The 12,972-nt window shown below is 40.6% G+C and overlaps 1 protein-coding gene across 1 annotated transcript; it reads left to right on the forward strand.

Moving 5' to 3' along the window:
- Positions 1 to 983: 983 nt before the first annotated feature.
- Positions 984 to 12,688, forward strand: LOC139744721 (DNA-directed RNA polymerase III subunit RPC4-like). The gene is made up of 8 exons (XM_071655144.1): positions 984 to 1,132; positions 2,111 to 2,160; positions 2,459 to 2,646; positions 6,763 to 6,926; positions 7,628 to 7,829; positions 9,861 to 10,156; positions 11,069 to 11,206; positions 12,036 to 12,688. The coding sequence occupies exons 1-8, from the start codon at positions 992 to 994 to the stop codon at positions 12,159 to 12,161; spliced, it is 1,305 nt and encodes a 434-aa protein (XP_071511245.1). The 5' UTR covers positions 984 to 991; the 3' UTR covers positions 12,162 to 12,688.
- The last annotated feature ends 284 nt before the right edge of the window (positions 12,689 to 12,972 follow it).

Consider the following 12,972-nt stretch of genomic DNA (forward strand, 5'->3'; position numbering starts at 1 on the left):
GTGTGTAAATGTTTGCTGAAAAAGTTTTGGCAATCATGCAGAAGAACACACCTCCAATGTTATTCTAAGATACAAACTGGAATTCCAGGTTATCAGAAATGTGAGATTGAGAGAGCATACAGAAGTTTGAAGTCATATGAAAAGTTTTGGCAAGTTATGGACATTTCAGTAGCATGCTAGGGTAGCCTAGGCTCCATCATAATTATTCTAGCTGAGGTATCACATGATTGAATGCATTGCCATGAGTAGACATGCCTTTTTGATATCTTCTCTAGACTCTCAACATCATGAGCCACAAGATGAGTCAAGAAATATGTTTGAACCAAATGCTGAACAGTTATTGTAGTAATCGTGTCATTTAAATGTTGTGAGACTATGAGCATGGACGTAAATCTTTGCCAAGTAGGGTCTACATGTCAATGTGATTTGAATTGTAAATGTCACCAGAAAGAATATATTTAATGTGCTATGAGTATGACTCATTGAAATCATGGCACTGTATCTTGAGACGCTTACACTGTGATGTATCTTAGGCCCATTTGGAAATGACTCTGACTTTGATTTGATGTGATATTGAGCAATGATAATTGAGCAATGATATTTCTGACTACTGTACAATTGTACTTGACCCTCTTGACTGGAGTTTGATGTATAACAGGGATGTGCTTGTGTCTCCATTAATTGTTTTCTAAAGACCTAAAGAGCTCTTTAATTGTCATTCTGGTGGACACAAAACTACCAAGTTTCTGTTAATGAAATACATGTTACTGTCATGTAGATGAGAATAATTTGAAGTGAGATCAGACAAGTCATTTGATTTTTGTTTTCTGTTCAGAAACTGCACCAAAATATAATCTGATCCTCACCATAATACTAGTAACTGCTTCCATTTTGTCATTTTACATTGCAAATATGTTCTCTTCCTTGATTCGAAAAAGTTGGAGGACGAGCATCCTGTTCGGAGTTTATGTGGAGACCTGGCCTGTAAGACATGTCAAGCAATCCATCTGGACAGGGCTCATCGGGGGCCATTCCCCGGGGCCTGGTCAACCGTAGAGGGAGTGTGATCAAACCCAGCGAGCGACTGCCTTCCCTACGTACACGTGACCTCACACTGGGTGGAATACCAAAGGCAAGTATGGAGAATTTAAGGACCAGTGCCCATTCACAGCAGCTGCCTGTTGCAAATTTTGATCATTATCGTGACAGTGGTAATTCTGTAACTTGCCATGCTGTTTCATCACCAGAAGTTTATCCCAACTTGACCTAGCTGTAGTGGTAAAGTTAGCAAGCCCACTCAAATGGGTAATTTGGATTGCTCCAACTGGAAGGTCAAGGTGACACAATAGGAAACAGGGGGGATAGGTATTCTCCATTCTTGGACAATTAGTTTCCAGACTTTTGCCAATCACCGAAGACAGCAGGCCAGCATGTAAGCCAATCATTGAACAAAGCACAAGAAGGGTTGAACAGGAACAAATATGAGTGAACGTTGTTCAGTGTGAGGCTTTGATCCTTACTTTGTATAAAACATTTTTATATTATTTCTAAATGTTTATGTATATCATAATGCTAGTAAATGTAAGCAACACAATGAAGTTGTACTTGTTCTGTCTTGTTCAAGGATGTGAGATATAAATCTGTATGATCTGATACTGTATACGCCATACATGTACATCTAGCAAGTCTAAATTTTTGCGAATCGAGTTTTCCCAACGATTTCACGAGTGTTTGAATTTGCAGTCGTGGAGTCCTGTACTAAACAGAGAAATATATACGTGTACATCACATTCATATTGGGATTCAGAGTCCATATTTTTGCACCGTCTTGAATTTCGCGTATTGCAGCTGATTTGCAAAATTTGTGAAAATAAAAACCTTGCAAAATATACGGTGTATTACAGTAATTGTGATGTGTGATATTTGTTTTCCTACATCAATACCACTGGTCGTAGGACCTTGTATGTCATGCTTTTTGCTCATAGCTCAAATTTACCACATTTTAATTCTTATGTGGTGCCATATTTTTTATGTAATACAGATTGTCTCACATTATCTTCATCATACTTTGTTTGCCCTACTAATTCTTTGTTTTGTCTCGTTTTTGCAGAAATCCTTCAAGCCAAATATTCCTGTAAGGAAAGACAGGAGCAAGGATGAGTAAGTGTGGAAAGTCATATTTTCGTATGTTAGAAGTTGCACCTTTACAGCGTTACTACACGAATAATTTGTACGTTCATGAAAGAATCCTATGACTTTGTTTATGTATCATTTTCTATCTTTAGCAACTGAAAAAAGAAAGAACTGAGCATAGCAAATTCTTGAAGCATCACATATCAGCCAATCTTTTAGTTCTCTACCTGTTAGAATCTGAGGCAGCAAATTTGCACTTGCAATGTAATCTAAGTTTTGACGTACAAAAGTTAATGCTTTATTGTTTGTTTATTTCTTTTTTAAGTGGCAAAGAGAAAGGAGATGCAGCCTCTTCATCCTCATCCTCACCCGTGGTATCAAAGTCTAGAGATGGGCCACGAGGAGACCGGAGTCGTGGGAGAGGCAGGGGGAGAGGGCGTGGCAAGGTGGAGTACATCCAGTCCCATTCATCCATCTTTGAGGGTGGGCCCACGGAGAGGTTGAACTCAAGGCGTGAGTGCATTACTGCTGTTGAATGATGCCAAATCTATTTGGCAGTCTTTCCTTTTTGCTTCTTCTTCTTCTTCTTTCTAGTGTTGTGACATCGTACTGTGAGGACAGGGGCGTCACCAGCTTTTTTTCAAGGGGGGTGCGTTTTGACACTAAATGTTTACGAGATTTTTTGGACAGACATTTGGAATACAGGAAGCTCTCAATCCCTAGACTTTTACTGTTTTTTGAGGGAAACCAAGCGGGGAAAGGGCACCGGCGCACCGATAGCTAGGATTTCATCTTTTTTTCTTTTTTTTTTTTGGGGGGGGGGGGGGGGGGGGGGGTAGTATGCGAGGGAGCGAGCAAGGGTGGGGGGAGGGTGTGGAAGTGCCGGAGAGGGTTGTACCACTTATAAATGGATTATAGAATGACGGTGTGAAACGACAAATTACTTCCAGCGATATCAGGGGAACGGCATAACGACTACATGCGAGCGAGCGGAGCGAGCGAGCTTGAAAATGTTGACATTTTTTTTACAGTCCAAAAACTGCCGTTTGTAGCCATATTTTTTGCTTTGTAAATTAAGGGGGCGCACCGGGCGCAACGGCTGGCAATTACTGGCAGCAACATCAGGTGAATGGCATTATGATTAAATGCGAGCGAGCAATGAGAGCGAGCTTTGAAATTTTGACATTTTACAGTCCAAAAACTGCCAATTGGAGCCATATTTTTTCGCTTTGGTAATAAAGGAGGGGTGGGGCGCAACGGGCGCAACTGCCGGTAATTACTGGCAGCAACATCAGGAGAATTGCATAACAATTAAATGCGAGCGAGCGAGCTTGAAAATTTTGACATTTTACAGTCCAAAAACTGCCGTTTGTAGCCGTATTTTTTTTTTTTTTTTTTTGCTTTGGAAATTAAGGGGGGGGGGGGGACGCACCGCGCGCAACTGCTGGCAATTATTGGCAGCAACATCAGGTGAATGGCATAACAATAATGCGAGCGAGCGAAGAGAGCGAGCTTGAAAATTTTGACATTTTACAGTCCAAACACTGCCATTTGGAGCCATATTTTTTTCGCTTTGGAGATAAAGGAGGGGTGGGGGCGCAACGGGCGCAACTGCCGGTAATTAGTGGCAGTAACATCAGAAGAATTGCATAACAATTAAATGCGAGCGAGCGAGTGAGCGAGCTTGAAATTTTTGACATTTTACGGTCCAAAAACTGCCGTTTGTAGCCGTATTAGTTTTGCTTTGGAAATTAAGGTGGCGCACCGGGCGCATCTTACTGCTGGCAATTACTGGCGGCAACATCAGGTGAATGGCATATCAATTAAATGCGAGCGAGCGAAGAGAGCGAGTTTGAAAATTTTGATATTTTACAGTCCCAAAACTGCCAATTGGAGCCATATTTTTTCGCTTTGGAAATAAAGGAGGTGTAGAGGGGCGCACCGGGCGCAACTGCCGGCAATTACTGGCAGCAACATCAGGAGAATTGCGTAACAATTAAATGCGAGCGAGCGAGTGAGCGAGCTTGAAAATTTTGACATTTTACAGTAAAAAACAAACAAACTGCCGTTTGAAGCTATGTTTCTTCGCTTTAGACTTTAAGGGGGCGCATCGGGCGCAACTGCTGGCAAATACTGGCAGCAATATCAGGAGAGCATAATGATTACATTCGAGCGAGCGGAACGAGCGAGCTTTAAAATATTACATTTTACAGTCCAAAAACTGTCGTTCTTTTCTTAGCAATATTTTTTTCGCTTTGGAAATTAAGGGGGGAGGGGCACCGGGTGGAACTGCTGGCAGTTACTGGCAGCAACATCAGATGAATTGCATAACGATTAAATGCGAGCGAGCGAAGAGAGCGAGCTTGAAAATTTTACATTTTACAGTCCAAAAACTGCCGTTCTTAGCCATATTTTTGCGCTTTGGAAATTAAGGGGGGCGCACCGGGCGCAACTGCAGGCAATTACTGGCGCAACATCAGAAGAATGGCATAAAGATTAAATGCGAGCGAACGGAGCGAGCGAGCTTGAAATTTTTGACATTTTACAGTCCCCAAATTGCCGTTTGTAGCTATCTTTTTTGCTTTGGAAATTAAGGGGGGCGCACCAGGCGCAACTGCTGGCAATTACTGGCAGCAACTTCAGGAGAATGGCATTACGACTAAATGCGAGCGAGAGGAGCGAGCGAGCTTGAAAATTTTGACATTTTACTGTCCAAAAACTGCCGTTTGAAGGTATATCATTATTTTTTTCGCTTTGGAAATTAAAGGGGGGGGGGGGGACGCCCGGTGCGCCCGGTGCGCCCCTCTCCCTGGATCCGCCACTGGTAGTCAAGGGTGTGGGTTTATGTTCATGACCACTGGGGGAGGTATGACCAGCGAGGTGGCGTCGAAGTGACCAAGTGACCAAGCGGAGAAAGGATGTCCAAAATCTGCACTTTAGAGCATCCTCTAAACTAATTGTGCGTGTTTGTTTGTGTGTGTTTATTATATGTTCATGGAAAAGTTAGGAATTAGCCCAGGTCAAGTCTTTTCATTGGCAATGCAAGACATTTTTACATAGACTAGTATGTAAAGCAATACTGCAAAATCAATGATCTAGCTTTGATATACAAAGCGTAAGGTACAAAGGTGTACATTCTACATCACATTGCGCAACTGTAGCGACTCTTCGTTCGGATGTACTGAGTACACTGCGCACATCCTGCTTATGCAGAATGCCAACCAGGAATCACGCTGAATCACAATCTTTTGTCGGGTCCGGGGGTTTTGAACAATGTTTCACACTATATACCTATCTAATTATGGCTAAAATAAATCATAGAAAAATATCTTATTTCTTGATCACCCTTTCATTCAAAAGCAGTTTACTAACACTTGAATTACTATTTCGTTAAGTCTTTTTTTTTTTACCAGCGGATTGGGAGGGGGGCGCACCCCACCCCCCCCCCCCCCCCCCCTCCGTAGTTACGCCACTGCTTTTGGGTGAAATAATTGGACAGATTTCTTGAATTCTAACAAAAAAGCAAGAAAATCTTTTCATCGCGGGAATTATGATTATGTGGGGTGGGGCGAATGGTGCGCTTGCCTTCCAATATTTTTATGGGGGCAACATTTTTGTTTTCTTTCAAAAGCAAGAAAATCTTCTCATTTCGGGAATTATTAATCATGGGGGGGGGGGGCAAAATCAAAATATGCTTGCCCCACCAAAATGTTTATGGGGGAAACTTTTTGTTTTTCTGTCAAAAAAAAAAGAAAATCTTCTCGTCTCTGGAATTATGGAGGGGGGGGGGTGGGCAAAATGATATGCTTGCCCCTCCATTTTTTTTTCATCTTTTTTTAGTGAGGCTAAGGCTCGCTCTTGGGCTGGCAATATGGATTGGTCAGAAGTAACGTACATAGACCCTACATACTTGTAAGTAGCACACGTACATACAAACATAAGTGCTCCGTATCGTACGGATATACAGTACGGTCGATAGATAGTAAACACTGTAGAATACTAATAGGGCCTAGATATGTATAAAATCAGTGCTGCCAGAACCAGGGGTGCGAATTGATTTTTGTGTGTGTGTGTGTGTGTGTGTGTGTGTGTGTGTCCCCGGTGCAAAATATTAAAAAAATAGAAAAGAGTAATTATTTAGCATCCGGCGTTGAGGTCGCTCGCAGACTGATTTTTTTTTTTTTTAGGATCTGAAGGGGGGTGCGTTCGCACCAAACGCACCCCCCCTGGTGACGCCCATGGAGGATCCATTTTCATGCATAAAATTGTTGGTGCTCATGCACCAATGACATAAGCTTCCTAGGAAATGATCCTGTACAGGTAAGCTTTTTGGACCCTGTATACATATTACATGTTGGCATTGAGTGATGCAGTATAGATTGATCATGATATAATATAGGTGAAATATTATGAAAATAATATTAATGACATACTGATGATGATAACAGCAAAAACAATAATGAAGACTGTTATAAAGACAGTAAAAGTAATGCTTTTGAATTCTCATAATTATTGATCATTTTCTAGCCACAGTAAATATCAACTGAGTTGGACAAAGGAAGTATCCCACTTGATTTTGCTTGATTTCATGAGTCTGTTGAATTGCAAGATCTATTTGATATTTTTCAGCCACTTCAAGCGTGTTTGAAAGGCCCAGCTTTGGAGGAGGAGGAGGAGGGGGTGATGGTAGGTCTTCTTCAAGAGGTGGCAAAGGTGGCGGCAAAAAGGGCGTCGGCCAAACGGGAGACTTTGTTGGTGGAGATGATCGTCTTCGAGAGATTGTGAGAGATGATGTAAGCCCCACTTAGGGAATAGTGATAAAACTTCCTCTTTGTCACAATGCAATAGTTGTAAGAACAGTTTGATGATTGTGAGAGAGAGAGCATACCAGGATGTAATTGACAGAAAAAGAAAGGGTAGCGGAAACTTGAATAAGTTATATAGGTTATTCTTTACATCTTACAACATATATATGGTACACAGTATACAAGGTGTACAGGGGAGCATTTTGAGGACAATCTTAAAGTGAACTTGAAAAAGATTGGCAGGTTCTGGTAGATGTGAGTATTATTTGAAATGAAGACAGTCTTAGAGTGGAGTAAAAGAAAGATGGTGAACTGTGGTTTTCCACCTGCTAGTTTTTGGTAGTACACATGAGTGTGTACATTCCCACTGCTGCTGTTACACCTGATTAGCTTTTTTTAATTTCATAGTGCCTTGAATGACATTTCATAGTGCCATGGCAGGGCAAGATATTTCGGGAAGACAGCTTTTATGCAATGGTAGTAGGACGTTGAAGATGCAGTCCAATATGCTGTGAATGTATTGATTTTAACAAATTGACCAATTTAACTTGAGATTATGTCGGCATGTGCATCAGTGCATCCACCCTCTTCCCATGTACACACTGTCCACATAGTTGCGACAAGTGTAATTCTAATGCCATACACTGGAATGAATATCAGTTCTATCTGATTCCTCATATTCGTCAAAGTTCATCAGTGACCTGGAGGATTCAAGCGTGGATGACCAATACCAGCCAGTCTCACTGCCCATGGCCAAGCCACCCAAGGCAGTGGTCAAGGAGGTGACCACAAGGGAACGGAAACCAGTGATTAAGGATGAATCGGATGATGATGACGATGAGTCCGAAGTGAAAATGGAGACAGATGACTTACCAGATGTTAAAGTGAAAGGTATGTTTTGTTATTTTTGTCATTGTTTAGTGCACGTCTTGTCTGAGACCATATTAAGGGAATTTTCCTGAACTATAGTTAGATTCAGCGAATTAAGAAATTACTGAAAGCTCTCAGTGAAAAATGTCAGAAAATTATATTCTCCATTCACAACTTGTGAATCTTTTAAAGCTTTGGTTAGATCCATATACTGTAAAACGAGAAATTTTCGCGTGCATTTTAATTTAGCGAATTTCGCGAGTGCCAAAATTCGCGAAATTAAAATGCACGCGAAAGCTTTTGTCTACACTACATGCATTGAATGCCAGTAGCAATTCGCGAAAATTTCATGCCACGAAATAGGCTGTTGGCTCCAATTCGCGAAAATTTCATGCCGCGAATATATCATGTTTTACAGTACTGTTGTCTCTGCATAGAAACTCTACCACAAATATATGATATTACAATGTTACAGTATGTAGAGAAGATAAAGAGAATTTTACTTACACTCCTATCTGATCTTTATGATTTGTCTATTAACTGACATATGGTGGGGCTAAATTTTCCCCATGTATTTTGAAGATGTGAAGTCAAATGTTCTTTTGGTGCTCAAGAAATATGAAATTTTCAGCAACTTGTCTTGATTCACTGGGTATTTGAAAAACTCACGTGAACAATTCTTACTTTTAATAGGAAAATTTAAGTGAAAATGTAATTTAATGCAGAGACTCCAACTCTCCCATTTTCGACGGGAGATCTCCCGCCAAAAACCCATTTTTGCAAAATTTCCCGTTCTCCCGCTTGAGATTTAATTTCTCCCGCCCTGGCTCTTGGTCTCCCATCGGAGAGGATTTCTTACTTATTTCTATTGTATGTTGAAAAAAAAAGCCTTATATAGCACCAGAGAGCATCTGGAACCTTAGGAACTTCGCGCTTCGCACACATCAACTTGGAGTCTCCCGTTTGCTAGGGGTTTCAGGCGGGAGAATGTCCAGATAAGAAGGTGCTTTGGGTTGGCGTCTCTGTTAATGTAATATTGTCAAGTCGAGGCAGACATTCGAGAATTAATACAGAAGTTCATATGTCTATGTTGATGCTGATCTATGCTGTCTATTGAAGTCAAGGCAGGCATTCAGAAATTAGTACTGAAGTGTAGTCATGTGAGGATCTTTTCTTTTTCATCACAGTTAACCCATTGAGGACGAGTCTAGGCAAGTGTCTATGGGAAATATGTGCTGTAGCAAAATTAGCCCATCCTCAAAGGGTTAAGATAGACACCATGTCAATATATTTTAAGGCCCTCATATAGAATAATGTTAACCTGCCCTGAAGCAGTTAGGAAAGATACTTTGAAATTAAAGCTGCAGTATATTCATAATGAATTTATGTTTCTTTACAGTCAGTTTCATCACATGGAAAGTAGACACTGTGACTGTAGGGTATTCGTGTAAAATTCTGTAACTCTGGCCAGAAGCACATAGGGAAGACACTTGGAAATTAAAGCTGCAGCATAATCATGATGAAGTTATGTTACTCTCATTCAATTTCATCACAATCAAAGTAGACACTGTTTCTGTAGGGTCCTTGTATAAAGTGATGTTACTCTGCCTATTAAAGGGATCGTGTAGTTTTGGTTGAGAACTTATTTCAGGTTTCTAACATTTTTTTGTGAGATAATATGACAGAGCATGTAATTCCACGAGGAATTCAATGTTTATTTGATGAAAATTGGTTTGGAAATGGCTGAGATATCCAAAACAGAGCAATTCTAGTAAGTGTTGGACCCAAACTTTATTATGATAGCTTTGTTTTACTTTGTTTTTGGATGTTTCAGTCATTCCAAACCCAATTTTCATCAAATAAACTTTGAATTCCTCTGAAAATGGTATCCTCTGTACTATTTCATAAGTGTTATTCTTGGTATCTCGCAAAAAGTTAAAAGCCCAATTCTCATCTCCACAGATACTGTACCATCCCTTTAAGCAGTCAGGGAAGAAATATATGGAGATTAAAGCTCCACATTAATCATGTTGAATTTTTGTTGCTCTGCAGTGAAGACTGAGCCCGTAGACATGGAAGTTGACTTACCTGACGAGAAGAAGTTTGACAAAACTTCCATCACTCCGCCTCCCCCGGTGACATCCCTCCCGGAGGAGGACAAGTTTTCGACGGGGCGACCCACCTGCCCCTCCCTCTTCATGAAGAGCAGGAAGTCGGAGGGAGAGCCCCTGTTCTTCCAGCTGCCGGACACCCTCCCCGGGCTCCCCATAGCTGAGGAAGAGGAGGAGGACCGGAAGCCTGTCATTTCCGGAGGGAGTGTTCAGAACTCAAAGAACAGCACAAAAAAGGTAGTGCTACTTTCAGTGAAAGATAAACTTTGGTTGCCAGTGATCCATTTGTCTTAATTGTAGAGCACAAAAGACATATTGTCGCTGAGGTGATAAGACCTTGTATCTGCAATTTTGGTGAAAAGGACTTTTTTTGATTAATAGTCAAATAATAGGTTAAGTGATGTCCTGTCCAAATCCCAGCTGTCTTACTCCAAAAATGAAGCCACCATGGCATGTCAAAGGAAAGGCTATCCCATTTGCTATAGTGCTTTGGCCGCCATGTTTTTTGGCTCTCCTGAGCATTTGACATTTTGTAGATATGAGGTCTTGTCGCCCCAGCGACGATATGATATCTTCCAGTTTCTATAAAGGGAAACTATTCTTTTTAAATTCACATTTTTGCGAGTAGACATTATAAAAATAGTTCCATATCTGCTTTGAAGTCAGAACTTACAAAAAGCTGAAATTTAATTTTCAGTGTCCTGTATATGCTGTTGTTTTTGCGAGGGTTTAATTTTCATGAATTTTGCAAATCACTGGTGGATCGCAAATTTAACAACACGCGAAAATATCACCTTGTACTAGGGTAATAGTGCACTCGTACAACAGCAAGTATCAATTCATGAAAATAACATCTTGCGAAAATGTCTGATCTCCTCAATCGCGAAAATATCTGTACACAAAAACAACAGCTGATACAGTATGTCGTCAACCTTTGCTTCATTCATTTTGTTTCTGCAAGTTGTTTGTCACTGGAAATAATATCTCTTTGCTGCACATTGTGAAATGATAGTTCTCAAGGTGCCACAAAGTAGCAGTTATCATTGTGATGTGACCCACAGCTCTTGTGATGGATACAGGACCATATACTTCTTATGAAGATATTGTCTCTTTCTGCTCCTCCTCTTTCTCTGCCGGTTGCTATTGTAGCGACCATGCACTCTCAAGGATCTCCCTGAGGGTTTTCTGGGGAAGCTGCAAGTCTTGAAGTCTGGAAAGACAAGACTAGTCCTCACCAACGGTGTCACCCTGGACGTCACCATGGGAACGCCCTGTGGGTTCTTACAGGTATGACTGTGTGCTGCTTTATGCCCTGTATGTTCTAGTTTATGAGGTCGTGACCTGGGAAATAGACTGCTGTATTATTGTCTGGGAAATGGATGATGATACACCATATGCATTAGATCTGACAACGACTGCTGGTATTCTTTTCTGCTTGAGCCCTTAGAAAGCTTAGCAGTACTATTTCTGTATTATTTTACATTCAAAGAAGGAAAAACAAAATAACCAGTAAAGCATGCTAATTGAAGTATATTTTATTAAATATATGCATTGGTTATATTTGAACAGCTACTGATGTACTCCAGAGGGGGAAATAATCAAGATACTTGTTCTAATAGAGGGTTCATTCTGCTTCATATAAATGAAGTTTGTGTGCAGATTACTAATCATTTTTATCATGAATTTTGTTGAAGGTTTGACAATAGGATTTTGAGCATAACAACACATAGTTACCCTTAGTTTTATCTGGGTAGTTACACTTGTAAGCAACTGCTTTCAGTGCAATAACTGGTGGTAAAATGTCCCAGAGGAAAAGTATATGTGGGACACAAATGTGCTGAAAATGTGGACTATCTTAGGGTGTGGAAATATGTCTTCATTTTGTGTGTGACTGAACTAGTACAATACGGACTACACCCAAATATCTGTTGACATATCCATGTATGTGCTGAAATACTTTCATTTGTGAAATGTCATCAAATGATGTTTACTGAAATCAGTCCAATGTGAAATATTAATAGCATGAAAGTTTGTACCTTGACAGTGTGTGTTCTTTTGAAACAGGCATACACAATGCAGTCACATATTTCTCAATTTGCCACTTTGCTCCATCCAGGACTTGGTGTCCGTCCGCATCAGAGACGGGGAGGATGAAACCAGCGAGATGCTGACGTTGGGTCACATCAAGCACCGCATCATCTGCACCCCAAACTTTGAGAGCCTCCTTGCCATGCCCCCATGACCACACCCTGTTTCTATTCTCACCTCATATTATAGCTTCTCCTGTGTGGTGGAAAGACACTTGGACTCGGGTCTTTAAAGACGACATGTCTATTTAGAATTACGTTGCTATGCAACATATGATCCTTGCTTATGGGAGTTTTTACCATATGTGATGGGAACTGTAGAAGTCACCCATAGACATCTCAGCATCTGCCATGGGTCTTTGAAAAAGAGTTTCATGAGGAGCTCCAGTAAATGTGTTTGTCATCAAAAGGAGAACCCTCAGAGGGGCTATTACCAGCAGAGCTGCCAAGTTTCCTTGATTCTGCAGGAGTCACCCTGAAAATGTCAAAATCTGTTCGTGTCTGAATAAGAGGATAGTAGAATCTCCCTTATTTGGGAATTATTTCCACCCATCGAAATGCACTTAACATACAGATAGATCCCTGATTGCGAAGTGGAATATCCCTGATTTGGATGTGGGAATGTTGGCAGACCTGTACCAAGGTGGAAGTACAGAACAGAGGTCCCAAAACATTCAGTTTCCTTGAGGCCTCCTCCTAATGTTTTTGGTTCATTACCCAACCTGTGAAGGTTTCATATTAACAATAATGTTTGTCTCATTTTTTTTAATATTTTGTTAAACCCTGTCAAATCTTTAGTGTACTTTGCTGCAGGAATTATCATCTTGTCATTTAATTGACACCTGTGAATTTCAATGCATATTTTATATCAGAGAAAGGTAAGATAGTATGGTTTGATTCATCAAATCTCCAGATAATCAGAAACGATTTTGTTTTGTTTTAACGTTTTCGTTTTGTTTTGTTTTT

This window comes from Diadema antillarum, unplaced genomic scaffold, assembly GCF_040938485.1.
Source record: "Diadema antillarum isolate AM-2024a unplaced genomic scaffold, OU_Dant_1.0 seq00001206_RagTag, whole genome shotgun sequence".
NCBI lineage: Eukaryota > Metazoa > Echinodermata > Echinoidea > Diadematoida > Diadematidae > Diadema > Diadema antillarum.